Below are 26285 nucleotides of genomic sequence, written 5' to 3'. Positions count from 1 at the left end.
CGTTACACATCGATATTTCGAGTTTATTCGAGTTACCTAGCGTCCATCTTGAAGTTTAGCTTTTGTGAAAAAATGCATTTTATGTTTTTATTCATCATAAATATATGTAAGTATTTAAATAGTTGTAATAATAAATAATGGGAATTTAATAATTTGCAGTATTTATTTAAAACGATTATGGATATAGCTTAATCTTATTATTGATAAAAATTTCTGTATTATATCACGTTACAAAATGGATACAAAATTATCACAATACTGAAACACTTGCACCATTGAAATTGAAACATTAGTATATTTAATTTATGTAATAAAGTGATTTATATAAAAGTTTAATGTAAAATAGATGGTTATATAAGAATAATAATGTTTTTTCATTAATTACAATTTTCTTGGTTGTTGACCGTACTTTAATTTATATCGTTTTAGAATCACAAACATTTCTTTTGGGTAAAAGTTCCTTTAAATTCAATTAGATGGACTATAATTTAATTATTCATTAATGTTTATCGATGTATAACAATAACAATTATGACAAATTTCATTTTGCTACTCACTTTGCTTCATGCTATTTTTAAAATCAAAATTATATACTTTTTTCGTGTTTCTTGTAACAGCGGTTTTCGGTCACTCTATTTTTAATTTCAAATGTACCGCGTGAAATGGTGCAGATACTGTTCACAAATATATTTTATAGTGATTTAAATTTGTTAACCCATAGTAACATAGTAGAATACAACAATAACATTAAAACTAGTCATCTTATTTTGTTTTCTATTAAATTATTAAAGAAAGGAATACGGTAGTTCATTGCTTCGAAGACATACATACAAGTTGAAATAAAGTTACTCAAGGTTCTAAGGAAGCATGTTACGCTCCTGAATAATACGGTACGTTGTGTCGACAATCGGGTATGGGGGGGACTACTTTCCGTTGAGGAGGTGAGCGTGCGTGTGCGTCTCGCGGTCGAGACCTCGCAAGAGAGAAAATGAAATCTGAAATGGTTACTGCCGCGCTATGACCCTAAAAAGTAAATGTTTCTCTTTGTCTGTGAGTGAATAATGAACGATTGGTCAGGCAAAATGGAGGGCAGCGGGTCCAAAAACGAGACTGCAATTGCACCAGGTAAAGAATGAGAGCGATAAGCGCCTTTACCATCCGCAACGAAGCGAGGCGTGCGGTTCGTTCCTAAGCAACATTATTTCTTACAGAGCTGTACTTCCTAATTGCCAAATTCTTAGCGGCGGGACCTTGTTGTGAAGCCGCTGACGTAAGTATTATCGAATAAAAAGTTGTAAAATTTTGCTGAAATGTATCGTAACGATAAGGTACATTCTAGGTGCTGAAGCGTGAATTGGAGCGAGCTAAGGTAAGACGATTGGTCTGAGTTGACGTTTTGCCGGGGTGACACTATACATACCCATCGGCTCCACATGGTTTGCACGTGGTTTCTGCTTGTCAAAACATTAGAATTTCAAGGTCGGCGACCTTGATATTCGACAAATTCTGCCAATTTTATCTCGAACGTAATTGATCGATTGATCGACTTATTTTTATGATTTTTGATTTTTTTCGTAGGTTTTGCCGCAAAGAATAGATTGGGAAGGGCATGTACATAATCAAACGTTTGAAGAGTTGGTAAGTAAATTAATTGTTTAAAAGAATTTCATTTAACATATATTGCACATGATATAATAAATAGGTTATTTTTTGGAATAATATCATGGCAAATTTTATCTTGCTATCTGCGTTGTAAAATATTTGACAAATATCAGTCTCTAAGATGTACCCCGAATAGGGTGCTACCCCCTATTCCGTCCCACTCCTCAACCCTTCCCCTCCACTGTGCTTTTATACTGCTGTTGCACAAGTTTCCCCCACTACTTTACTTTCAACCAATCAGCGATAACTTCCGGCCATCTTGGATGAACTGATCAATGAATATATCTTATACTCAGACCTTATTTATAGAAACTAGTGTTGTGCGTGACGGGTGGGCTGTTCAGATTGGTCGTATTTGCTTATTTGCTCTCTGATTGGTTACAAATAGGAACTACTTTAGATCACTTAAATTTGAATTATTAGCGCGAATCGATATTGGAATTTTATATCTTTTTATCAATATTTGTAACAGATACAAGTAACCAAAAATGTTTTTAAATACGTACTGATATTATTTATGTACCGAATGAGATGAGGAATAAAAAGAATAATTATAAATTTGCAGGAGAAAAAGTATTCACATATTGGACCAAATCATTTGTTACAAATATGTGCCAGAATTGGTCCAGTATTAGAAAAAGAAGTACCACCATGTATACCAGGAGCAATATCTCTTCTTGGTGTAGGAAGACAATCTTTGCTACGTACATACGAAGGTGAGATTAAATATCATCCTGAAATATATGCACAAATGACTTTAAATATTTCATGAAATTATTGTTATAGATGTCCAGCGCCAGATACATCGAATCTTTACTTATTCTGGCAGGATAGGTGGAAAACCTTTTTTGAAATCACCTTATAGTTTATCAGTGCCTAATATAGGTGAATTAAATGTTATATTTTTCAAATTCAATGAACTACGATTTTGAGTACTTTTATTAATGTTACACTATCTTACCTTTGCTTTTTTTATAGTATATGTGCTTCAAGGACGGGAAAATTCAGGATCTTTGAGTCGGCGGGAAGCAATACCAACAAAATTCTACAATAAAATGCAGTTGTATCGACATACGTTAGGACATTTATCTGCAGTATATTGTGTTCTTTTCGATCGTACTGGAAAATATATAATAACTGGTGCAGATGACTTACTTGTTAAAGTATGGAGTTCCATTGATGGACGATTATTAGCTACTTTCCGAGGAGCATCAGCTGAAATTATGGATATCGCTGTAAATTTTGACAATACTTTACTTGCTGCTGGAAGTTTAGATCGAATATTAAGAGTTTGGTGTTTTCAAACAATGTCTCCTGTAAGAAATTAATGGTTTTCTTTTCATACTTTACACTGGTCGCTTGGTTTACGTGAAATCTACGCGTGGTTTAGAGAATAAAGAATACCCCGTAAAGCGAGAAATCAGCGTAAAGCTAGGAATATAACTTTATATTAACATACATTTTACCTTAAACCTTAATTTCTTCTTAGATTGCAGTTCTATCTGGACATTCTGGTATGATTACATCTGTAAATTTTTGTCCTATATCTTGCAATGGTGTATATTATCTAGTTTCTACAAGTACAGATGGGTCTGTTGCTTTTTGGTCCCATACAAAAAAAGGGAAGGAAAGAGCACTCTTTCAGTAAGTTAAAATATACAGTTCTAAAACAATCGTAATAATTAAAATACTTAAGATATTTCATTGTTTTATAGACCAAAACCAATTCAGTACCATGAAAAAATGCGACCCGGTCAGGCACAGATGATATGTGCTTCATTTAGCCCCGGTGGTGCATTTATGGCAGCTGGTTCAGCAGACCATCATGTTAGAGTATATGCGATGTTAGGAGATGAAGGTCCACGTAGAGTTTTGGAGGTTGAAGCAAATACTGATACAGTTGATAGTATTCAATGGGCACACAGTGGTTTAAAGTTTATTTCTGGTTCTAAAGATGGTACTGCAAATGTATGGCATTTTGAACAACAGCAGTGGATGTACAAACGTTTATTGATGACCACTAAACTGCCTGGGTAATTAAAATATTAAATATATTTATAAAACGACCATTCAATGTTTATTAATATAACTTAAATAATTACCTTTTATTTCTTATTGTGTTTAGAGAAACAGAATCAGAAGATGATTCTAATAAAAAAGCCAAGGTGACTATGGTTAGTTGGGATGTAAGTGATGAATGGGTTATCACAGCTGTAAACGATAGTTCACTCAAAGTATGGAACGCAAAATCAGGTGAACTTGTGAAAGTTTTGCGTGGACATAAAGATGAAGTTTTTGTATTAGAATCTCATCCGATAGATCCCCGTGTTATATTAAGTGCCGGGCATGACGGGCAACTTATAATTTGGGATGTTTTAAACACAGAACCAATAGCTTGTTTTCAAAATTTTATTGAAGGACAAGGTAATGGTGCCGTTTTTGATGCAAAGTGGTCCCCAGATGGAACAATGTTAGCCGCAACAGATTCTCATGGGCACCTTTTAATATATGGATTTGGATCTGGCGTTTCAAAACTTAAGATAGTGAGTTTTCATTGTTAAACGCAGTGTGTACATTTTTTTATCCAATATTTATGAATATATTTTGATATATTTTTTTATTCAGGTACCTAAAGAATTATTTTTCCATACGGATTATAGACCATTAATTCGAGATGCAAATAATTATGTTTTGGATGAACAAACCCAGACTGCACCTCATTTAATGCCTCCGCCATTTTTAGTGGATGTCGATGGAAATCCTTATCCACCGGCATTGCAAAGATTAGTTCCTGGAAGAGAGAACTGTAGAGGAGAACAATTAGTACCTAATATTGCAGTAGGTGCAGGAGGTATGTAAATTACTTTATTATTGTTTATTTTATATTTATCATAGTATATGTATATAAAAATTGATATGTTTAATAGGAATGCAAGAAGTTATAGAAGGTCTTCCATCTCAAGAACCGCGATCTAATATCGACCAATTAATTGAAGCTCTTGCACAGAGGCAAAATATTAATGCTGAAGGAGAAGAAATAGGTAATGATAGGGAAGAAAATTTAGCGGAACAACCAGTTCGTCATATGGCTAGCCCTCGGGGTAGTAGATCTGGCTTGAGAAGAGTTGGAGATGTCGAAGGTGTACGACAAAGTAGCGGTAATTGGCAAAGAGATAATACTACACCTTGGAATAAGCCTATTCTTGCTCGACCAATGAATCCAGCTGTTAGGGAAACACAATTTGACGCTCTGTACGTTTCAAATAATTTACTATGTTACAAATCACTTCTTCGAATCTGAACCTTATCAGTAGAATTTTGATAAATAGTTTAAATTAAGAAATATATTAATATACAATATTTACAGGGATGCAATGGCAGAGATGGAACTTGATAATTGGAGACGCGAAATGCGAAAAAGACCACAACCAGTATCAGATACTGCCAATACTGAAGGAAATATAAGTAGTCGATTAGCAAATCGAAAACGTAATAGAACTGCTAGACATGGTTATAGAACACGAGCTACGCGTGGCGAAGAACACGAAGACGAAGAATTTGAGGTATTTTAATTATTAAAAGTAACAATACCCAAAGTGTTTACTTAGTGCAGCAAACATGATTACATCTAAGTATATTTACAGAATCCTGATAATGTAGGCACAAGCGGAAGTTCGAGCAGTAGCAATAGTAATGATTCCACTGCTCATGAAGAAGATCTGTGTTCTGACAGTTCAACTTCAGAATCTAGTACTGAATATTCAGATTGGATCGCCGATCATGGTTTAAATCTAGAACCACCAAAACGAAGTAAACGTAAACCTGTCAAAAAGCGATCTCTTACTCCTCCTAGTGAAACAGATAAAAGACGTAGTAGACGTCCTAAAAAAAAGGTAACTAAATGTTCTTTATACTTACATTTTATTTCTTTCTGGTCTGAAACTTTTTCTTATTCCAAGGATATTCCTGTACCTAATGGTATCGACGATGTCCCAGAAGTTTTTAGACCTTCGGAATGGCTCACTGAAATAATACCAAGGAAAGCTCCGTATTATCCGCAAATGGGCGATGAAATAGTATACTTTCGCCAAGGGCATCAGTTCTATTTAGATGCCGTCAGAAATAAAAAAGTGTACGAGCTTGGTCCACGATGTGAACCCTGGAGTAAAGTTAATATAAGAGTAAGATCCTTATTTCTGAACTGGTTATGATCTTACAATCAGTTCCTTAAATAACAAATTTATTACTTTTATAGGCCCAGGAATTTGTGAAGGTAGTAGGTATTAAGTATGAAATTCGTCCACCTAGACTATGTTGTTTAAAATTGGCATTGATGGATGAAAGTGGCAGATTAAGTGGAGAAAATTTCACTATTAAATATCACGACATGGCTGATGTATTGGACTTTCTGGTTTTACGACAAACTTTCGACACAGCTTTGGCGCGTAGTTGGTCCGAAGGTGATCGATTTCGTTGTATGATCGACGATGGCTGGTGGATGGGTCAAATACAATCGATGGAACCCTTGGATGAAGATTTTCCAGAATCTTTCTTCATGTGTTTCCGTGTGAGATGGGATAACGGCGAATACGAGAGAATGAGTCCCTGGGATCTAGAACCAATTGATGAAAACAGTATGTTTCGAATTTCTAGTAATTGATGCGTTTAAGAGTTTTTTGTAGATATCGTATATTTACATACATTAATTACAGGACTTCCTGCACAACTTGGAGGTGCAGTTCCTGTGCTTCCAGAAGAAATACAAGCGATATTATATCAACCTCACGCGGAAGAATGGCCAATGGGAGACAGGGAAGCCACGTGTCGTAGGATCATACGTGGATTAGACCAAGTGATGACCCTTGCAATTGCGGAACCATTTGTGGCACCTGTTGATCTGAATATATATCCTACATATGCATTTGTCGTGGAGTATCCCATTGATATATCAACCATAAAAGCTCGTTTTGAGAATCACTTTTATCGAAGAATAACATCCGCACAGTTTGATGTTCGATACTTAGCAACGAATGCAGAGCAATTTAACGAGCCACATAGTCAAATAGTAAGGCGTGCAAGAATAGTAACTGACCTATGCCTACGTATTATAAAGTAAGATTTAGTTTACCTCTTTATTTATTTCGCTTTAATTCTATCGGAATGGAATAAATTAAGACAGATTATATATGATTTATACAGAGAAACTACAGAATTGGATGTACCAGCTCTTTATCATCAGTTAGTTGATACATATCATTCTTCAGAATCAGAGGTTGACATGGAAGATGTAAAAGATAAGCCTTCCACTAGTACTCAAAGAGCAACTTCAAGCAGAAATTCGCGTCCACAAGAAGTGTTAGATGATTGGAAAGTAGCATGTCGACAATTATTAGAAACTTTATGGCAGTGTGAAGATTCTATTCCTTTTAGGTAAAACAAGTCACTATTATTATATTACAAAAGATTACCTTCTGAATATACAAGATGTCTCATTTTAATCTTTCTATCTTTATTATCATTCTTTAGAGAGCCGGTTGACAGATTGGAACATCCAGATTATCATCAGATTATAGATACACCGATGGATTTACGTACTGTAAAAGAGGATTTATTAGGGGGCAATTACGAAACTCCTGCAGAATTTGCCAAAGATATGAAATTAATATTTTCCAATAGTCGGAATTACAACACTAACAAACGATCGAGGGTAAGTTATATTACATATAAAACGAATTATATTTCGAAGATCATTTACTTTAATGTAATATAATATTTTTGTAGATATATTCAATGACAATAAGATTATCGGCGATGTTTGAGGAACATATGCGAAAAATCATTTCAAATTGGAAATCTGCCAGAAGACGCAATAACAACAAACCAAATGCCAAAGGGAAAGGGAAAGGGAAAGGTAAAAAGGGTGCGGTTCGATTAACAAATGGCACCGGTACGTTTTAATATCACGCATTTGAATTAGTCAATTACAGATTTATAAGTATTTTAAAATATTGAAACTCTTTTATATAGGACCTTCGAAATCAAAACCTCGATCGGATGATGAGGAAATGAATAGTGAGGATGACGATGAAGATTTAGATGAAGTAGGAAAGAATAATTCTAATGTGTGCGCACCAGGTATATATCTTATTCTTCTATCAATTAGATATATATATATAATTACAGAAAATTATCTGTATTATTAATAAACAATGAAATTGATGATAATTTTATTCGTTCAACAGGACCATCACGTTTGACAAATGGTCATACTAAACGTTCTGGCAACACAACACGGCCGACCCTAAAACTTCGAATTCCTAGGGCTGCCGTATCGAAAAAACCAAAAGAAAGTGAGAGTGAAGCTAGTGACTCGGAAGCTTCCGCAGAAAATGAAAGTAGTGGTAGTGTACCTATAAGAAGGACACGCGCAAGGAAAACAGTACCTAGTGTCAGTGCTGATAGTAGTGATTCCGGAGAAGTATATACACCTAGTGGTCGCGGTAAGCAAACTCGAAAAAATCGTGCGAAAAATAGCAAAAATAGTAAACAAGTAAAAGCAAAACCGAAATTAAAATCCTACGAAGACAACATCAGTGATGTGGTAACTGATGATGATGATGAAGTGTTCACTACAAATGAGTTTTCAGATGAAGAAAGTGAAGAAGTAGTTGTTAATAGAAGTAGAACAAGATCACGGAAATTAGCATCTACGTCTGAGCACGAGGATAACGTTAAAAGCGTAACGAAAAGTGGAAGAAACAACGTCGAAAGTCAGAGTGAAGAAGATGAAGAAGAGGAAGAGGAAGAGGAAGAAGAAGAAGAGGAGGAGGAAGAGGATGATGAAGAAGAAGAACAGCGTCAAGATAGGACGAATAATCAAGATTCAGATAGCGAAGAATCGGATAAAGTTTTTCGATCAACGAAACCTCAACGAAGAGGAGTTCGTGGATCAAGGGAAACGCAAAGTCAGGAACCTGTACAAAATTCAAGAAGAAGCGGAAAACGTCCTCGTTACAATGAAGAAAGTGATGAAAGCAATACAATGCCAGTTAGGAATCGACGTAAAATTAAACGTCGGTATTATGCGGAAGAAAGTGACGAAAGTCCAGAGCCTGAAAATGTACCAGGCATTAGTATAAGTAGTAGGGGACGTGTGCGTAGAATGACAGAACGTGCACGGGCTTTCCGTGCTCTTTTAGAATCACCCTAACAACATCTTTTACGCTAGAAATAAAATGTAAATTATTAATTAATCTATGAAATAATTCTTACAAACGATTATTTAAGAATATTGTAAAAATTGAAAATGTTATTTGATCATGTTTGTTCTTTGAAACATGCGACTGTATCCATATTGTAGCATTACACTAAATTTGTGTATGCCAGGATATTATTGCCTGAAGATCTTAGACTAAGATTATAGATAGACATACGTATAAACACTTGAGATTGTCATAGCAATTCATGGTAATTACAGCTATAAAGTACTTCCATTATTATAAAGCACATCGATAATATTATTTTTTTATGTTTAAATACAGGATCAGTTAACAATGCATAAGGCAAATTTAATAGCAAGCGGAAACAGTGTAATTTTATAATGTTCTTTGGTTCTATGGGCATACCTTCTGTATAGTTTTGTAAATTTTATCACATCATTACTTATTTTCATATGAAGTATTTATAACATATATACCATTCCCGATATTCAAAATGTAATTACAATTAAATTGTTACATGATTATTTTTACAAGATATTCTGAACTGTTAATAATGTATGATGTTTACAAATACAGATGGAAAAATATTTACAAATTCTGAATTTCTATACAATAACGGTAGCAAAAACGGAATAGTATATAATAGTGTTTGTATTACATTGTTAGAAATATGTTATTGTACCTGGAATGACATGAAAAAATGCCCATCTTATTCAGGGAATATAACGTTAAGCTTAGCTAAAATTTCAAACTTCTGCTTGTTTAAACAATGTTAATTGACAAGTGAAAAGCTACTTTCATGTAAAGATCTTAAAAAGTAGAAAAATGGCATTATCTATTCGAACATGTGATTAATAAAAATGATCAGTATCAGTGCTTCTGTTTGCATCTGATGAAATGATGTAGTTAAAAATACAATGTAAGTCTTTTTAACAACAATGACATTTATTTAATGAATTTAATATTTGTATATTCTTCTAAGATAATATTTCATTTATTTTAATAAAAATTGATTTCAAATTCAATGAATTGCATAAAAAAGTAAAATATTAAGATTTTTATTATGATGTATTTTTAATATTCATTAATTATATCAAGTGTTTGTACATTAAAAAAAAAAAAAGAAAATTGTACTTATTTTTCATAATTCGGAAATTATGTTAAATGAGGCAGTGCCTTTATAAACCTGATGATTTATTTAAGGAATATGAGTGACACTTATTTTCTATCCATTTCTTGAAAGAGTACTTGAAAATTATAAAGAGATATTCATATTCTTTCAATTTAATTAATTTCGTAATGGCACTGTTTTCGCTTTTTTTTACGATTATACTTAAAATATAATGTTATTTGTAAATACAAATGCAATTTAAAGTGATTATAATTTTTTTTTAAATAACATGTAAAAAAAACGTGCGCTTTATATGATCTGTAGTATGAAGTAGCAACTTTTTACATGTAATTTATATGTCCATTAGAGGATTAAGAACCAATGCTCGTGCGACTAGGAATTTTTCATACATAGAAAATAGACATTTTTCAGATTTATATAGCTTAACAATTAATTCACTTACTGTACAATAGATTACAAGTTTTTCAAGACAGTTATGCAACCAACAAACTAACATAGCATAAGGATATGTGCACAAATATTGGAAGTTTTGACTGTCTCGAGTCATTGTGATACTAGCGTAAGAATATTAAATATATAATGATATAAATATTAATAATTAGGAGTATAATGAATATTTTTTTAATAACGCCTCAAAAAAATAGAATCATATCATGTGGATTCAAGAAGTCAAATATCTCTGATTACACTAATTTAATACAAATATTAATATTGATCATTTAATTAATTACATTATGATTAACATATTTCATATTTTAATCTTCAGAATTAATATAATTTTCTGTATATAAACATTGTTAAGTAACAAAACTTAATTAACGTAATAGTTTCGATTTATGTAAAATTTTAAATTTTAGTTGTGAAACCAATGTGCTCTGTTGCATACTTAGTTTATTAAAACCCACCGTCACCAATAAAAAAAATATTAAATTGTTTCATATTTGTTTTTCATTCAATTGAGGAACCTATAATATACTTTTAAACATTCATTTCTTGCATTAATTTATGTTTAACTAATTGATTGATTTTATGGAATTTTAAATATAAAGTCTTACCTTACCACCAGATAGCGCTGTTTACTTTTTATACTACTTTTTAATATAAGAAAATTAACTTCAATGATTGATACTATAACAATAAATTGTTCCAAATTACTCTTTCTTTACAATATTTATAAAACTATCAACTGAAAGAATTATCGAATTATACGACTTTAGTTAGAAAAAGGAATATTGTTGGATACACTGGTAACTATATCGTACCTTCCGGTAAGAGGCAAGAGGTCGCCCAATTCTCTATGTTGATGGATCCTTTTCCGGTAGGGTGACAAAATGACTGGCTTCAGTAATAAGGTTCGTATCATAAGTTTTATTATTGTAAGCTACAAGAAATAATATATCTTATGAAATATATTCGTTTGAATCAATATAATATAACTAAAAAGTTGATAAGTTCTACTTACATGTATTTAATACGAATTTGAAAAAATTATATGTTGTACCTGCTGTACGATTTTGTATGTCGTACACACGTGTTTGCATGGAACCGCATTCCTTATTTTTATTGTTATTTTATTGTTTTTCAATATTACAATAGTTTTTATTGACGGTATTTATAAACAAGTGGCAATTTTGATGTAATAAATCCATAGAATTGATGGATATTATTTGTTATTGATAATGTTGTGTAAAACTTAATGTCATTATTCTTCTTCATTTAACACTCCTATATAATATAATTATGTTTTTTTAGCCAATACTGATCGATGGCCGTGGCCATCTACTCGGTCGTTTAGCAGCAATTATTGCTAAGACCATCTTACAGGGCAACAAAGTAATTGTTGTTCGGAGTGAACAACTTAATATCTCTGGTAACTTCTTCAGGTCTGTGGAAAGGGGTATATTAGTTTTAATGACCTACTTAAACAAAGCACTGTTTGGTTTGCGTTTACTGTATGTTTTTTTACCTATGATTTTCTTTTAGGAACAAGTTGAAATTCATGTCATTCTTGCGTAAAAGATGTAATGTGAATCCAGCTCGTGGACCTTTCCATTTCCGTGCTCCTAGCAAAATATTATGGAAAACAGTTCGTGGTATATTTGAATGCTAATTAATTCTTTATATTATTTCAATTTATATCAATGATTATTTACCTACATTATTTGATAATTCAGTGATGAAAACTTCTAGTATGAGATGATTTATTATAAAATTAATAATTTGTGGTATAATTACCAAAAAATTAAAGACAGTTTAAATTACAGGAATGATTCCACACAAAACTCAAAGAGGAAAAGATGCTCTCAGAAGGTTGAAGATTTATGAAGGCTGTCCTCCACCATATGATCGCAGAAAACGTGTTGTTGTACCAGGAGCTATGAGGGTTATGTGTCTTAAGCCTGGTAGAAAGGTAAGATAAAAAATTCATTTACAGTATATATACATACATCTCATTTTTATACAATGATGTTATGGTAATTTGCGCCTGAATATAATATGCTTCATATTCTGTGATGTCACACTTGACTGAGTAAATCTAAAAAAAAAAATTTATATTAATTAAAGAAATTATGGGAGATTAATATTGTTTTTTTTTTATGTTATAGTACTGTCATGTAGGTAGATTGTCTCATGAAGTTGGGTGGAAATACAAGGCTGTGGTACGCACATTGGAAAATAAGAGGCGCGTCAGATCTATTCTTGAGGTTCAAAAGAGAGATAAACTCAAGGTATATATAAAAAATAATAATAATATAATTATATATAAGTAATATTACATACTCCGTTTCGTGTGTTTCAGAAACTTACCAAACAAGCTGGGCAAACAGTTGCTAAAGCTACAGCACCATACACAGCAATTATTAATAATTTTGGATACAATTAATATAAAAATTGTAAAACTAATAAAATCCCATAAACATTTTATTCTGAGTTATTACGATTTGTATAAAATTATTGCGTATCCATTTTATTCCTATATGTAATCCTTCAAATAATCTCATATAATCATAAAATTCGTTGCTTTCGAAAGGTTTTACTGGCCGGCTGTAACATATAAATGCTTACAGTTTAGACATCGATGACTTATTAGATTGAACACCAAATTTATTTAAAATATCTTGAGATATCGTCAATTTATTTATAAACTCTTACAAAACATTTGAACACTTATATCTATATCAAAACATATAAACTTATATATTAATAAGGTACTTAATGCTCAATACTGTCCACTGTGAAAACAACAGTTCCCCTTTTATCATTATCTTCATCATCGTGTACTTCGTGCTCTTCACTTTCAGAACCAGAATCTTTTTCACTCGGTTCACGATAAGTACCTACATTTTGAGGTACAGGTCCAATACTGTGTAAACCAAATTGTTCAGCTAATCTCTCTGCTGCATGCTTTGCTTGAATTTCCTAAAAAATAACATAATTGTTACTAAATATTCTTTATAAAAGTACCTAATACTTTCGTCGTCACATGTATCGTTAGCAATACACCGTATATACCCTGTGGACCACAAAAATATCGCGACGGCGAAAATGTTAAAGTACAAGAATATTTAATTACCTGAAGTTTGTCACTTTGCTCCTTCTGTAGTCTCAAAGATTCACTTAAATCTATAATTTTTGCTGCATCATGAACTATGAGCGGGGGTGTAGCTGCTGTAACTTCCCAGTACTTATTTTGTTTTCTTTGCTTTTCTTTTTCTGGCTCATGTACACCAGATTTAGTTGTTTTATATGGTTTAAATGGTATCTTTTTATTTTTATCTTCCGAATGGTTTTCCACTTTATTGACAATAAATGAAACATGATCAGCAGGTTCTGTAGATTCTTTTTTAAATGATTCTATTTCTGCCAAATCTTCTGGCTTAATCAAACTTTCTTCTGGTGGTAAATGTATGACTTTCTTCTTATGAACACCAGAACCTGTAGGCTAATATAGACAAATTGATAAATATTAAAACAATATACATGGAATATAAACTAATTTCTGAGAATATAAAACTAACTTGTGCCAAGATTTTCAAAGGATCATCTTCATCATCGCTGTCAAGTTGAACAATTTTCTCTGTATTTTTTGTTTCATTGTATTTGCCTGTCCATTCTAGTTTATTCATGGCCATTTTTCCTTCGGATGCTATATTCAATCCTGACAGAAGATTAGCAGCATTTTCAATATCATCTTTATTTTTTAATTCCTCCACTAATCTATCACGAAATTTCTTAATCTTTTCTCCTTTGTCTGGCAGCTTTAATATAAAGGCTCTAGAACAATAATATTATAAACAATTTACCTAATAATTCAATACATGCCATAAATCCTACCTACTTATTATTAAGAATTTTGTTCTGTCTTTCTAAGATTTCTTCCAACTGAAATTTCTTTAACTTTCCCATATCATCAATATATCCTTGATGTTCTTGTTTTGGGATAGGTGGTAAATCACCTGGTATTTTATGAAGTACTGTGCTTTTATACATCTTTTTTTATTTGTGGTATATGAACTTTACATTTAAAATGCTTGCAGAAACAACCTGTAAAATCAAGAGTTCAAATATAAATATATTTCAGAGAAATATTTAATGTTACAGCATTAGAAAATTATACGTTATACAATAAAAATCATTTAATTATACAAAATATTAAAAACGTAATTAAAGCGATTATTAACCTTTGTGATAATGTTACCTTGACAGTCACCAAAATATAATTTATATAAATATACTCTTTACATGCTTCATAAAAATTAATCTCCTGTGCTTCAATACAAATAACTATTATTTTTCCATCTATGAGATTTGGGCAAACCAAGCAAACTTACAACGGTTTCTACTAAACGGAAGTTTGCGAAAACAATTCGTATATATTTTAAAAATACGAGATATCGATACGTTTTGATAGTATCGATGTCGTACGACATGTTAAATAAAGATTCCAATTCCAACCTCAATCAACCTCAATGGAAGTTGTCTAAAGGATTGAAATACAATGTTGGATTTATTATATTATGTTGAAGTTTTGTCTGTTTGCGATCAATTAAATCATTGAAGCCAATTTAATTCATAGAGAATGCTTTAGTGTTCAGAATTTTGTTTTCAGATAAATGATAAAGTAATTTTTGTTGAAAGTAACAAAAGTGACGTAAAGTTGTAATGATTGAAAGCAGGTTCGCGAAGCAACTGCCGATCTTTAGAAATGACTTGCAATGGGGGGTCGTCTTTGGATGGTGAACGTAAAACAAATATCTTTATGGATATTAAACCAATTATCACATGTACGTTCATTAATCAAGATATTAATTCTTTTAACCTCCTTTTAGTGATGACATTATTCTTCACCACTGTTATTTACTGCTTCAATAAACTGTCAATTTCTATGATATTCCTTTCATCTTTATAATTCAGTTACATTTATTTGTAATATGCAGTTATTTATGAAATACTATATAACACATAATAGCAATTGTTGTTAACAATAGAATTTCTTTAATCATTACCATTCATTTTTAATAAACATATGTTATTTTAAATAGGTTAACGTTTTCTTCCTATATAACATTTTTCTTTACTTAAAATAAAATTGTATATATTTAACTTCATTTATTGTAACTGTTTCTAATGTAATTTTATGCATGTATTTCCCTGTAGAAGATTATGAATGTTTCATAATTATAAATTAATATGTTATGTTAATAATAATATGTAAAATTAATGTCAAAAATATAATATAATATTAATTATGAACATCTGATTGTGCCAATTCTTAATCAATCATCTGTGTATATATAAAATGATATAGTATATACAGTTTATAATGTTTCAAACTAATATATTAATTCCTTTAACGTAGATGCTGGAGATGATAAATTATTTTCTACTTTGGAAGGTAGTTTGCTTCAAGTTATACCTGCAGATATGGTGGAATGGCGTAGGTCATTTAGTAGACCAGTCAAACAAGTCAAATTGGGGGCAACTTTTGTGCCATTTTCCAAAGACATTCTTCCAACTGAGAAGAGTGTACACCTAATAAAACAACCAATATTTCATATATATTGGACTGAATGTTCTGTGAGTACATTAATAATGTAGGTATTAGAATGTTAGGTATTATATTATAGGTATTAGTGTAAGTTTCATATTATGAACATCTAATGAATTTGTTTAAATATATAATTTAGTAATATATAAGACAATATTTGGAGGAAATTGTTATCATTTAATTATGTGGTAAATAAATTCTATGTTTTTCTGATCATACATATTGAGATTACAGGATGTAGATACTTACAAGACAAGTATCAGAGAAGACATTGATAATTGGTTGAAAACATTATCACAGTATCATATTCAGGACTGGATGATTGTTTTAGTAGAAACCTATGATATTAAGAAAACTAATAAATTATTACCTAGAACAACAGTTCTGGATAAAATTCGGAGTGATTTTGCTTCTAAGAATGGCGATAGGTGAAGTAATAATTAATTAACAATTGTTTTGTACATATTTATAAATTACCTGTTTGTTATATGTTATGTATTGTATATTAAACAGATGTGTTTCTGTAATAAATCCAATCAAATCCGAAATGCGTTCAGCTGAATCGTGGAGGGGTTTAATCAGTCGTATACGCCACTTAATGCTAGTAGCATATGATAAAACATTGTCACGTTTTGAAGATATTATTAGAGAACAAAGAGAAAGTAGAAATCATCCAAATTGGAATTTCTGCCACTATTTTTTGCTACAGGTAAATTAAAACGTTGATTTTTTAACTGTATTCTACAAACTTGTTATGTTAAAAGAACAAAATATATGTTTTAATTTCAACCTTTTTAGGAAGAACTTGCATTTGTTTTACAAATGTTAGGATTGTATGATGAAGCATTAGTTCAGTATGACGAGTTAGATGCTCTCTTTACACAGTTTGTGCTTAATTCCAATGTAGGAGGTATACCAACCATATTTCATAAAATCCTCGTATTCTTTTTAATTTGAAAATTAATCGATTTTAATTTTTGTAGATATTCCAGGATGGTTAAATTTGTTTCAAGCACCATTAAATAATTGGAAAGGCGTCAATTTAAGTAGTGGTACAAATCATCAACTAAGATTTCTTTTGGCCGAGTGTAAGGCATCATTATTAGATCTTAGAAGTTATTTATTTAGTAGACAATGTGCCATGTTACTAGCTCTTAATAAACCATGGGAGGTTTGTATATTACACACAACTGTTTCTCGTTTATAAATCATAGTTGTATCATTAATATGAATGTATACATAAATTTTAATTTAGGTCGCACAAAGGTGCTTATCATTTGTTCATAACACATTAAGCGAATTACGTATCTTAGAAATTCAACGACCCGAAGGATCCATTGAATGTTGGTCTTTCCTTTGTGCACTAGAGGTATTACAAGCTTGTCAATTATCGTCTTACAATAATGATAATAATCAACAGCTAGATCTTTGCTCCTTGCATACAGCTAGTCTGTGGGCACTTGCTAGAGATAAAGTAAGTTATTCAAACTATCTCTCGTTTTTTTTTTTTAAAGAATATAAGTGAATAAATATTAGAAGAAACAGTTAGCAATTAAATATTATTATAACTTATTCTAGCTAGGAAATTTAGGAAGATTATGTGGTTTAATGCCTGGAAGTGAACCAACTAGCGAACAATTACATACAGTTGTTTACCTTATAGCTGGTATGGGAGATTCTGAATCACAGGTAGAAGGAAAATTAACTCCTACTGATAAGTTGAAGGAAGCGCTTTCATCGAAAGAAGCGTTTAAAAAACAATATCTTGAACATGCAGAATTAGCTATGGGTACTTACAAACACGTAGGCCGTATTCGATCAGCCAGATTGATAGGAAAAGAATTAGCACAATTTTATAGCGAACTCGCAGAGAATCAGAAAGCTGTTGCATTTTTATCTGATGCTTTGAAAACTTATACCGATGAAGGTTGGAATCATTTAGCAGCACAAACTCAATTGGAATTAGCTCAGTGTTACAAAAGAATGGACGATGTAGAAAAATATACGAAAGTTTGTGCAGCTATTTCTAGTTTGGATGTATTACATATTACTGTCCGTAACACATATTTTGAAGAAATGTTTGGATACATGAAATTGATCTCATTACCCCAACCATTACTTGTAGAACTTAGATGTGCTTTTGTAATACTGAGTATGGAAGTTAAAGTGATGGATAAGGTAGTACAAGATTGTGTGGTTCATATTGAGGTCAGTGTACAAAGTTTATTTCCTAGAGAAGTAAAATGCACTAAAGCGTCTGTATCCGTCGAAGAGATTCAAAAACCTCAATTATCTAACAAAAAGAAAGGTTCAAAATTACCAGTTGAACCATCAATACCACTGTACGTAATATATGTGAAATTTAATATTATTAAAATCATAGGAGAAAGAAATTAAAATTCCTTTGTACTCTTTGGCAATTAAAAAATTATTATTTTCAGATTATCGAAATGTACTCTAGAAGATATGAAACCATTTGATCCGAGTTTACTTCAGTTACAAGTATATTCATATTTCGATTACAAAGAAGATAAAAGTCTTGGATCTGCTAGTGTTGTACACAAAAATACTAAACCCGTTGTCAGACGTTCTGATAGCACAAAACATAGGAAACCGTCTGTAAACGCAAAAGGTGATTTTAGTAAAGCCCTGTCGTGTAATGAATTTGTAATGAAACCAGGCGTGAACACCTTTACATTAGTAAGGCACGTTGATCAGCCCGGATTTTACAAAATTGGTCAGCTGTCACTAGTTATCGAGGAAAAATTAGAATTTCTATCACCTATTTTAAATCCCCGATTATGTTACGAAGTAGCTAAAACTCAACCAGTAGTATCTCTGAAATGTGGTAGAGATTTACTGGCTGGCCTTATTCAAGATATAGAGTTAACTATTATGAGTGGAAGTATAAAAATAACAAAAGACATGAAACTTAAATTACGTACGTCCAGAGGATTAACGATACAAGTTGATAATTCAAAGGATGCAATGTCTAAAGAATTAGAAGTATCACTGCCAGTTTGTGAACCATTTCAAACAATACGGCTGAAGTTTAAAGCTCTAGCTGAACTACCACCAAAGAAAGATACTTTATCAATGGAACATAAGGTACTTTTTTTTTATATATTGCATAATACTTTAATAAATATATTTCTAATTATTATTTTTTGTTAGCTAAATATACAGTGCCCCTGGAATTCAGAAGAAAGTATACCTTTGCATTTTGGCCCTCCACTTATGTCAAATATGAAACTTCACACAGCAAAACAAAGGAAATTCCTTCAAATAATTGTAACAGGGTTAACGAATCAGCTTCTACAACTGATCGAGCCAGAATTGACAACAATAACATCCATAGATGTTAACTTCAAAAGTTTAAATCCGATTGCGGGCCAGAGATTAGTAATAGGAAATGGAATAAACGTATCATTTATGTGGGAACTTGAAATTGGTAAAGATGAAAAGTCTTTGATACCAATAAAGACTGATTTTCGTGTGAAATATGTACCAATCAATGATGCGGAAGAACTGAATGATCTACTTACTGATGATCCTCTACAAACACATCATTTGCAAAGAATGGAAAAATCATGCAGTGTTTATAGATGCAACTTCGATATTACAGATTATGTGGTAAGAGTGTAAATTATTTTTTTTTGTTTGATAGTTATGAACTAGTGAAATAAATTTGATTACTCATGTTATAGCCCATTTGATTAATAATTCATTTCTAATTAAATGTAAAACAAACATGACCTTATAAACGTACCTATAAAATATATTTTAATGACATTTCAGAAAGATAAATTTCTAGTTATAATATCATTTTCCAGACCTTGTTTACAGTATCATCAAAAGTTGAGGCAGCTGGAAATGGGGGTGAATTTTGTCGTGCTGGTAGCATGTGCCATCTTTATCTCACAGTAACACGTATGTTACCCACTCCTAATCCAAATCCTACACCTCAGTTAATGTATGAGGTTCTTGCTGATCAAGCTATGTGGGCTGTATGTGGTCGTACTGCTGGTATTGTGTCTTTAGAAGTTCTAGAAAAACAAAGTGTCACATTGGACGTGATGCCATTAACCAGTGGTTATTTACCTTTGCCTGTTGTTAGATTGTCTCGATATATTCCAGCTCCTGAATCAAAAAGTGGTAAGTCCTTTAATATTAATATTAATTATCGAAGCTACATGTGTAGTTTGTTTTTCACTTAACAGTTATATATGTTTTTAATACCAAAATAATTTTTTACCTTTTATGTGTTCGTGCTTGTAACATTTGTTAATTTTTTAAAGATATGATTCGTAAAAACGAAATAAGTTCTAGTTCAAGACTAGAACCATTCAGTCCTGGCCAAGTTTATAATGCTAGTAAAGCACAGCAAGTTCATGTTCTACCAGCAGCACCTTCAGAAGCAAATTGAACATAAAATTATTGATACTGAAACCGCATAGTATATCTGTGGCATTATCAAATGGAAATTGCATATACCGTAATCAAGATCATTTTTATATTGTTTGATATATTTCTGACATTGAATAATATTATCACTTATTATTTAGTCAGTCATTGCTATATTGATTTATTTTTTTATATTATTAATTGAAGTTTGAATTTTGGACAAGTAGAAATTACACATACACTGTTTCATGTTATACCTTTATATATTAATCCAAAAATCAAATTTCAATTTCTGTTATTGTTTACTTCTAAAAATAGCAGAATAATTACTAATTTAAGTTTTGCCATTAGAGGTGAAGTAAAAATGTGACAATATGAGCTGTAAGTAAAACTATAAGGTTTCATACCTGAAAAACATGAATATAGTTAAACCAAAATTACGATAACATGTTTTCACTCGTGCAGTAATGTAATTTGTATTTTCATGTAATTATTGAACAATATTCATGTTGTACAGTCTACGTATAAAATTTGACCAAAACACATGTCTGATTTAATTTGAAAAAAAGTTATAAAAATTGATCGTTTTATTTTGATCTATGTACTTATAATTCTTCCGTTATGTACATACATATAATGATATAGATGATTTCAGTTGTTTCCTATTTTTCAAATATTTAATTTTCGTATAATACATTATGTGTTAAGTTTATGATATAGTGTTCGTGATAATTTCAACTAATTTTAACAGATTGTGTCATTTTACTATTACAGTAATTGAATGTTCAATTCCGCTTGTTAGATACAATGCTGTAAAATTTGTACAAATATTTATTAAGAATATACTCATAACATCGAATAAGAATTAAAAATTGTATAGTTTGTATGTAAACATTACAAAAAAATGATAATTAACATCTATCTGAAGGATAAAAATATTGTATTCTGTATTGAATATTTATAAGAAGATGTAAGTATGTTTAGAAAGATCAAGATAAACGTTATTTAAGTTACTTTTATTTCTTATTTTTTATTAGTCAAGCTATAAATATTGCGAAAAGTATGTTTATATTGCCATGTTAATTAGTAAACCATTTTTCAAGGCAAATACTATAATACTCAATGCTTGATATTTCTGTACTAAGAAAATAACATTCGTAATATAAAATACTTTCAATAGAGAGACAGTTTTCTCATATAATTTATTGATTAACCATTAGTTAAATATTTTTCAAATTATTTCTAATTAGAAAAATATTTAAATAACATCAAATAAAAGCTACAAATACATGTAAATGTTTGCATATATACATATGTAAATATAATTAACTATATCAAATACTGTATATTGTTACTGTCTATATTAAGTTTGATACAGTATAATGTATTTAATAGAAAAGACATTAAAAATGTCATATATCAAACTGATGTACATGTATATTAAACAGAAGTGTTGTCAAATGTTGGTAAATCTTTTCTTTTCAATACTAATTTCGTCGTGTATACTCATTCAGAAAATTTTAATTTTATCAGTAATATAAGAAATTTATAAAACTTTAAGATATGTCTAACATAATGTTAAAGTTAAAAAAATTGAAGTTTGTTTTATATAATTCTATTATTATAATCTTCAGATAAAATTGTATAATATTTAAACTGGTTAGATAATGTACAATACATTGAAATATGTTTTATTTTTTATATATACACATGTTAAAATAAAGTGAATTCTGAATAAAAAAACTTTATCTATATCAATATTCACTCCATTTTAAATGTAATTGAATTTGAAGTACAATATTAAAGTATGTAGGTTGTTGAATCAAAGTGTGAATGTATTAAGCTATTAAGAATTTTGTTAGATTATCAGAAGAGGAAGCTGTGGGTGTAAAAGATCTGTGTATCTCAACTGATGAGAAACAAAAAAATACACAGATCTACATATACATTTATATGTTGTATAACAGTCTATTTAATTACATTTTTGTACAAAATAAAAATAGCCACTTAAAAATACAAATGAATATCAATAAGTAGGCAATGGTTGTTGAGTAAGCAGTAAGCCATATCTTCTTTTAAGCGTTATTCTTTCTCTTGAATATTTATCTTCCGGCGAAAATCGAGCTGAAATAAAAATTGTAACTGATTTCATCCTTTTAAAATAAATTATAATATTTTAAAAAATATTTACCTGGATGTGCTGATAGTGTAGGTTTTCCATTGGGATCTATTTTCTGTAAAATAACATTACAACAATAAAGATAAGAAAGAAGAGTTACAAACATTAATCTATATATGCAAATATAAATAAGGAAAATATAAAATGAAACATTAGTATAATACATAAAAATATATTATATAGGACATAATAAAATGATCCATTGTGTGCTACCTTTAACGTATACACACGATCTCCATTTTCATTTAAATAATACATCAAATACATGTTTGCGTTTTAATTTTTGTCAGTGTTTTTTACAAATATAACATAGGTTATGTGTTATTTTCACCACGTGATTAGCTACAGTATCTATAGATAGTAGTGTACTATCTATGGTCACTGTTAGCTATGAATGAGAGGAATAGAGAATGTTCACGCTCAGGGTTTTACTTGCCGTGATGTACTGGTGCTGCACCACGCGACCAACTGTTGCAAAAGAGCAGAAATCTGTAAAACGACATCCAAATTAGCATATACAGGAACCTCAAATCCTGGTGTCGCAGATGTCGGTATTACATAATTGAAACTTACGTTAGTTAATAAACTTATGCACTACTAATAATAATACGAAAGTGAGATGAAAGTGCATTAAAAGTAATGCAAAAATTAACGAAAAAAAATAGCATAAATAAAATTGAAAAAACAAACCACGAATCTCGCAGCCAATTTGCTCGTATTATTTGATATATAATTAATAAAAAAGAATTTAATGTCTCTAATTATGAATTCTTTTCAATGAAACAAGAATTTATTGTGAAAATTAATAAAATATCCTCGCGCGACTCTCTCCTCAGAGTAAATTTTCAAGAATACGCAAAATGTGTTGAAATAAATCACTCTGAGTTGGAAATCTACCCGTCACGAATTGTCTTCTTGCACATAAATTGTTCATTTTTTCATGAACGTGTAAATAACTTAATCTTCGGTATTGAATGAATGAAATTTTACTACTCGTAAAAAATTCTAAAATTATATTTGAATTTATAATATACAAAATGTAATTAAATCAATGTAATAGCATCATAAATTGTAAATTATTCTACTTGAATTAAAATTAATTAAATAAAGTAATAAGATACTTACACTCTTTCCTTATGAAGCAACGCCCAAGACTCCTCTTCAGTGGTGCACTGACTCTAATACCGGATATATCGAGCAATTAAAAAAAAAATTAAAAATAAAAATAAAGATATGAAATACTAGTAACGCGACCGTGAATAATTTTCGGCGAACAATTGTAGTGACTCTACTTTCACGATGAAAAAGGAAAAAGCAGAGTCGCGATATGTACTCTAGAAAATATTTTATAATACGCAGCAAACACTGACTCTACTTTCGCGTGATTCCTAATTGTACAAACGCAACTCTATTCAGGGCCAGTTCACCCTTGAAAAAATCAAAACATTGGTAATATGTTCGTACAAACACTGACTCTACCGACCGCCTTGCGCGCGGCCACAACAATTCCTGGAAGAAAAGATTAGTGGGGAGGTTGGGGATGGGTGAAAATATACAAAACAAAACCAACATTCTTCTTATTGAGTGTTCATTAAGGAAATACTGTTATTACGTGTAAATGAAAATATCAGTGTTCGTGAAATATTTTCAAAGAATACGAATATTATTCAAGCTAGATTATATTGTAATAATGAAATGTTTTAAATAATTGTTGATAATTATTTCAATGAACATTATATGGATAGAAAATCATTGTTTAATAAATATAATAGTCTCTTTTATTAAAGTAGAGGATTCTTGTTGTTAAGATTGCAAGCATACTAAAACTTGTTGGAAATTCTATTACGACGTGATTTATAAATTATCTAAATTCTTTTCGATAAACCACGTCCAGTAATTAATCATACATAAACAGTATGTAATTTAATAATGATTCTATTTTAATTAAAATCTGCACCAAAAGCTGTATATTATAATATAATTACTATGATTTAACAAGAATAAATTGTTTAAAATAATTAAAACAAATAAATAATTGCAGAAGAGAAGCAATCATCTGCAGTAAAATACAAACAGTTTCAATTATGTTCTAATTTAAAACCCATATATTAAATTACTAGTCAAAATTATTTAATAAAATGAAATTTTTCTATTAATTAATCAAAGAAACATAATTTCTCTAATTTTTCTTCCTCGACCTCAGTACTAATTATTCAAAATGCTTGCAATTAACAACGACTCAGTAAAAAAAAGTGGCAATAGATATTATCAATTTATTACAATAAATCAAAATATTACCAATTCTTTACCAAATTGTATTGCAAATTAGCATGAAGTGTCATGCGGTCGTATCTCGTGACGTCTTTTCAATGTCAACAAAATATCTGTAACAAATAAGAAATACAAGATTATGTTAATAAAATTTAACCAACAGCAATAAAATTATGACTAACAAATGATCAAACTCTATAATTTATGCAAAATATTTCAAGAAATACGTGTACCTATATACTACATATACGGAACGACGTCTCAACATGTCTTATCACCTCGACATTCGCGAAACAAATGACGCATCCTTCTTACGACCATTCGGGGTTGTTCGGCTTGATACCGAAGCAGGTAGCCGAACCAATCTCGTGATATTATGATTCTAAAGGGAGAACGTTATCGAACTCTCTTACGAAAATCAGTATGTACATCAAAATCAATTTTTTCGCGTTAGCACAATAAATTATGGAAAGAAATACCAAAAGAATGTGAAAATTTAATAACATTTAGAAAATTATAGATATAAAAGAGAAATAATTAAGATGTTGCTGTTCCAATATCAATTTCAATTCGCAACAAGCGTAAGAAATTTCACCTTACGCATTTCTGATGACAATGTGGAATTGATGTCAGAAATCCTGCACGTGGCCTTCTATTCTTCGTACTTCTGACACCTAATACACAATTTAATACAATATTTTAATATGATTTAATATAACTTCGTTATACACGCGTGCACTCAGGACGAAGCTCCGAAAGGAAATGACGTAGTAAGTCAGCATGCGCACATCTCCGGTAACGACGATTCTAATTGGTCGACAATCTGATTGCTCGAACTGGGACAGCCAATCACCGTCGTTGATAGAAATTAAGAAATGCGTTCTTCGAGAAAACGATCACACAATAAATTCCAAAGAAAAAATCGAGCATTGTGCATATATATAAAGAAATTTATATAATAAGAATAAAAAAACATGAATACATCAAGGGAAATGCTGATTAAAATTAAAAAATAATATAGTCATAATTGCGGGTGGGGATTCACCTCACGAATAGATAACCTCAATTAAGTTGGAAAAACTAAATCATTTTTCAGAGTTTAAAACAATAAATTATGAAAACAAGTAACGTGTTGTCGATAAAGAGAAGAAATATCTAAGATGATACTATGTTAATTTAAATCTGAATTCGGGACACGAGTAAAAAATTTTACCTCACGTATTTCTGAACACAATGTAGAATTAGTGTCAGAAATCTTGTACCTGATCTTCTCTTCAACTTTTCCTTTCGTTCTTCGTACTTCTGATACTTAGTATACAATTTAATATAATATTTTAACATAATTTAATATCACTTGTTAAGAACGCG

The 26285-nt window shown here is 30.7% G+C and overlaps 5 protein-coding genes and 1 long non-coding RNA gene across 13 annotated transcripts; 3 read left to right on the top strand and 3 right to left on the bottom strand.

The window, feature by feature from the left end:
• The first annotated feature begins 25 nt into the window (after window positions 1-25).
• Window positions 26-9892, top strand: LOC114875045 (PH-interacting protein). 4 transcript variants are annotated; one of them, XM_029184913.2, is made up of 24 exons: window positions 26-106; window positions 792-1125; window positions 1212-1270; window positions 1340-1369; window positions 1579-1638; window positions 2228-2378; window positions 2449-2547; window positions 2641-2978; window positions 3152-3306; window positions 3378-3695; window positions 3788-3915; window positions 4081-4205; window positions 4288-4513; window positions 4590-4914; window positions 5030-5225; window positions 5307-5555; window positions 5622-5843; window positions 5918-6296; window positions 6375-6774; window positions 6862-7092; window positions 7189-7369; window positions 7444-7609; window positions 7690-7797; window positions 7905-9892. In XM_029184913.2, exons 2-24 carry the CDS (start codon window positions 1062-1064, stop codon window positions 8870-8872), a joined length of 5178 nt encoding a protein of 1725 aa, XP_029040746.1. In that variant the 5' UTR covers window positions 26-106; window positions 792-1061; the 3' UTR covers window positions 8873-9892. The 4 variants fall into 4 exon arrangements, with proteins under 4 accessions (XP_029040746.1, XP_029040745.1, XP_046144306.1 ...); XM_029184912.2 differs by having other exon boundaries at window positions 3967-4205; XM_046288350.1 differs by having other exon boundaries at window positions 3788-4205.
• A 1396-nt stretch (window positions 9893-11288) lies between these two features.
• LOC114875043 (60S ribosomal protein L13a) lies at window positions 11289-12939 on the top strand. The gene is made up of 6 exons (XM_029184910.2): window positions 11289-11366; window positions 11767-11897; window positions 11998-12107; window positions 12279-12424; window positions 12621-12743; window positions 12815-12939. Exons 1-6 carry the CDS (start codon window positions 11346-11348, stop codon window positions 12896-12898), a joined length of 615 nt encoding a protein of 204 aa, XP_029040743.1. The 5' UTR covers window positions 11289-11345; the 3' UTR covers window positions 12899-12939.
• Window positions 12940-13098: 159 nt separating this feature from the next.
• LOC114875042 (DNA-directed RNA polymerase II subunit GRINL1A) lies at window positions 13099-14806 on the bottom strand. Of its 2 annotated transcripts, none has more exons than XM_029184909.2 (5): window positions 14714-14806; window positions 14354-14559; window positions 14034-14289; window positions 13589-13957; window positions 13099-13434 (listed from the first exon to the last, which is right to left on the bottom strand). In XM_029184909.2, exons 2-5 carry the CDS (start codon window positions 14503-14505, stop codon window positions 13228-13230), a joined length of 984 nt encoding a protein of 327 aa, XP_029040742.2. In that variant the 5' UTR covers window positions 14506-14559; window positions 14714-14806; the 3' UTR covers window positions 13099-13227. The 2 variants fall into 2 exon arrangements, with proteins under 2 accessions (XP_029040742.2, XP_029040741.2); XM_029184908.2 differs by having other exon boundaries at window positions 14697-14787.
• Window positions 13280-21928, top strand: LOC114875041 (trafficking protein particle complex subunit 10). Of its 4 annotated transcripts, none has more exons than XM_029184905.2 (12): window positions 13280-13364; window positions 15875-16092; window positions 16298-16491; window positions 16577-16772; window positions 16862-16973; window positions 17047-17234; window positions 17319-17537; window positions 17642-18405; window positions 18505-19171; window positions 19238-19696; window positions 19897-20218; window positions 20362-21928. In XM_029184905.2, exons 2-12 carry the CDS (start codon window positions 15940-15942, stop codon window positions 20487-20489), a joined length of 3402 nt encoding a protein of 1133 aa, XP_029040738.1. In that variant the 5' UTR covers window positions 13280-13364; window positions 15875-15939; the 3' UTR covers window positions 20490-21928. The 4 variants fall into 4 exon arrangements, with proteins under 4 accessions (XP_029040738.1, XP_029040737.1, XP_029040739.1 ...); XM_029184904.2 differs by lacking the exon at window positions 13280-13364 and adding an exon at window positions 15216-15299; XM_029184906.2 differs by lacking the exon at window positions 13280-13364 and having other exon boundaries at window positions 15999-16109.
• A 483-nt stretch (window positions 21929-22411) lies between these two features.
• On the bottom strand, window positions 22412-23035 carry LOC114875038 (H/ACA ribonucleoprotein complex subunit 3). The gene is made up of 3 exons (XM_029184902.2): window positions 22860-23035; window positions 22659-22701; window positions 22412-22591 (listed from the first exon to the last, which is right to left on the bottom strand). Exons 1-3 carry the CDS (start codon window positions 22911-22913, stop codon window positions 22494-22496), a joined length of 195 nt encoding a protein of 64 aa, XP_029040735.1. The 5' UTR covers window positions 22914-23035; the 3' UTR covers window positions 22412-22493.
• Window positions 23036-23082: 47 nt separating this feature from the next.
• LOC114875039 lies at window positions 23083-24022 on the bottom strand. Its single transcript, XR_003789193.1, has 2 exons — window positions 23772-24022; window positions 23083-23135 (listed from the first exon to the last, which is right to left on the bottom strand). It is a non-coding gene; the product is annotated as an uncharacterized LOC114875039 (long non-coding RNA).
• Window positions 24023-26285: the final 2263 nt, after the last annotated feature.

Source organism: Osmia bicornis, chromosome 13 (genome assembly GCF_907164935.1).
Source record: "Osmia bicornis bicornis chromosome 13, iOsmBic2.1, whole genome shotgun sequence".
Taxonomy (NCBI): domain Eukaryota; kingdom Metazoa; phylum Arthropoda; class Insecta; order Hymenoptera; family Megachilidae; genus Osmia; species Osmia bicornis.
Note: the sequence above shows the minus strand (reverse complement) of the source record. Positions and strands in the feature narration are given on the sequence as shown.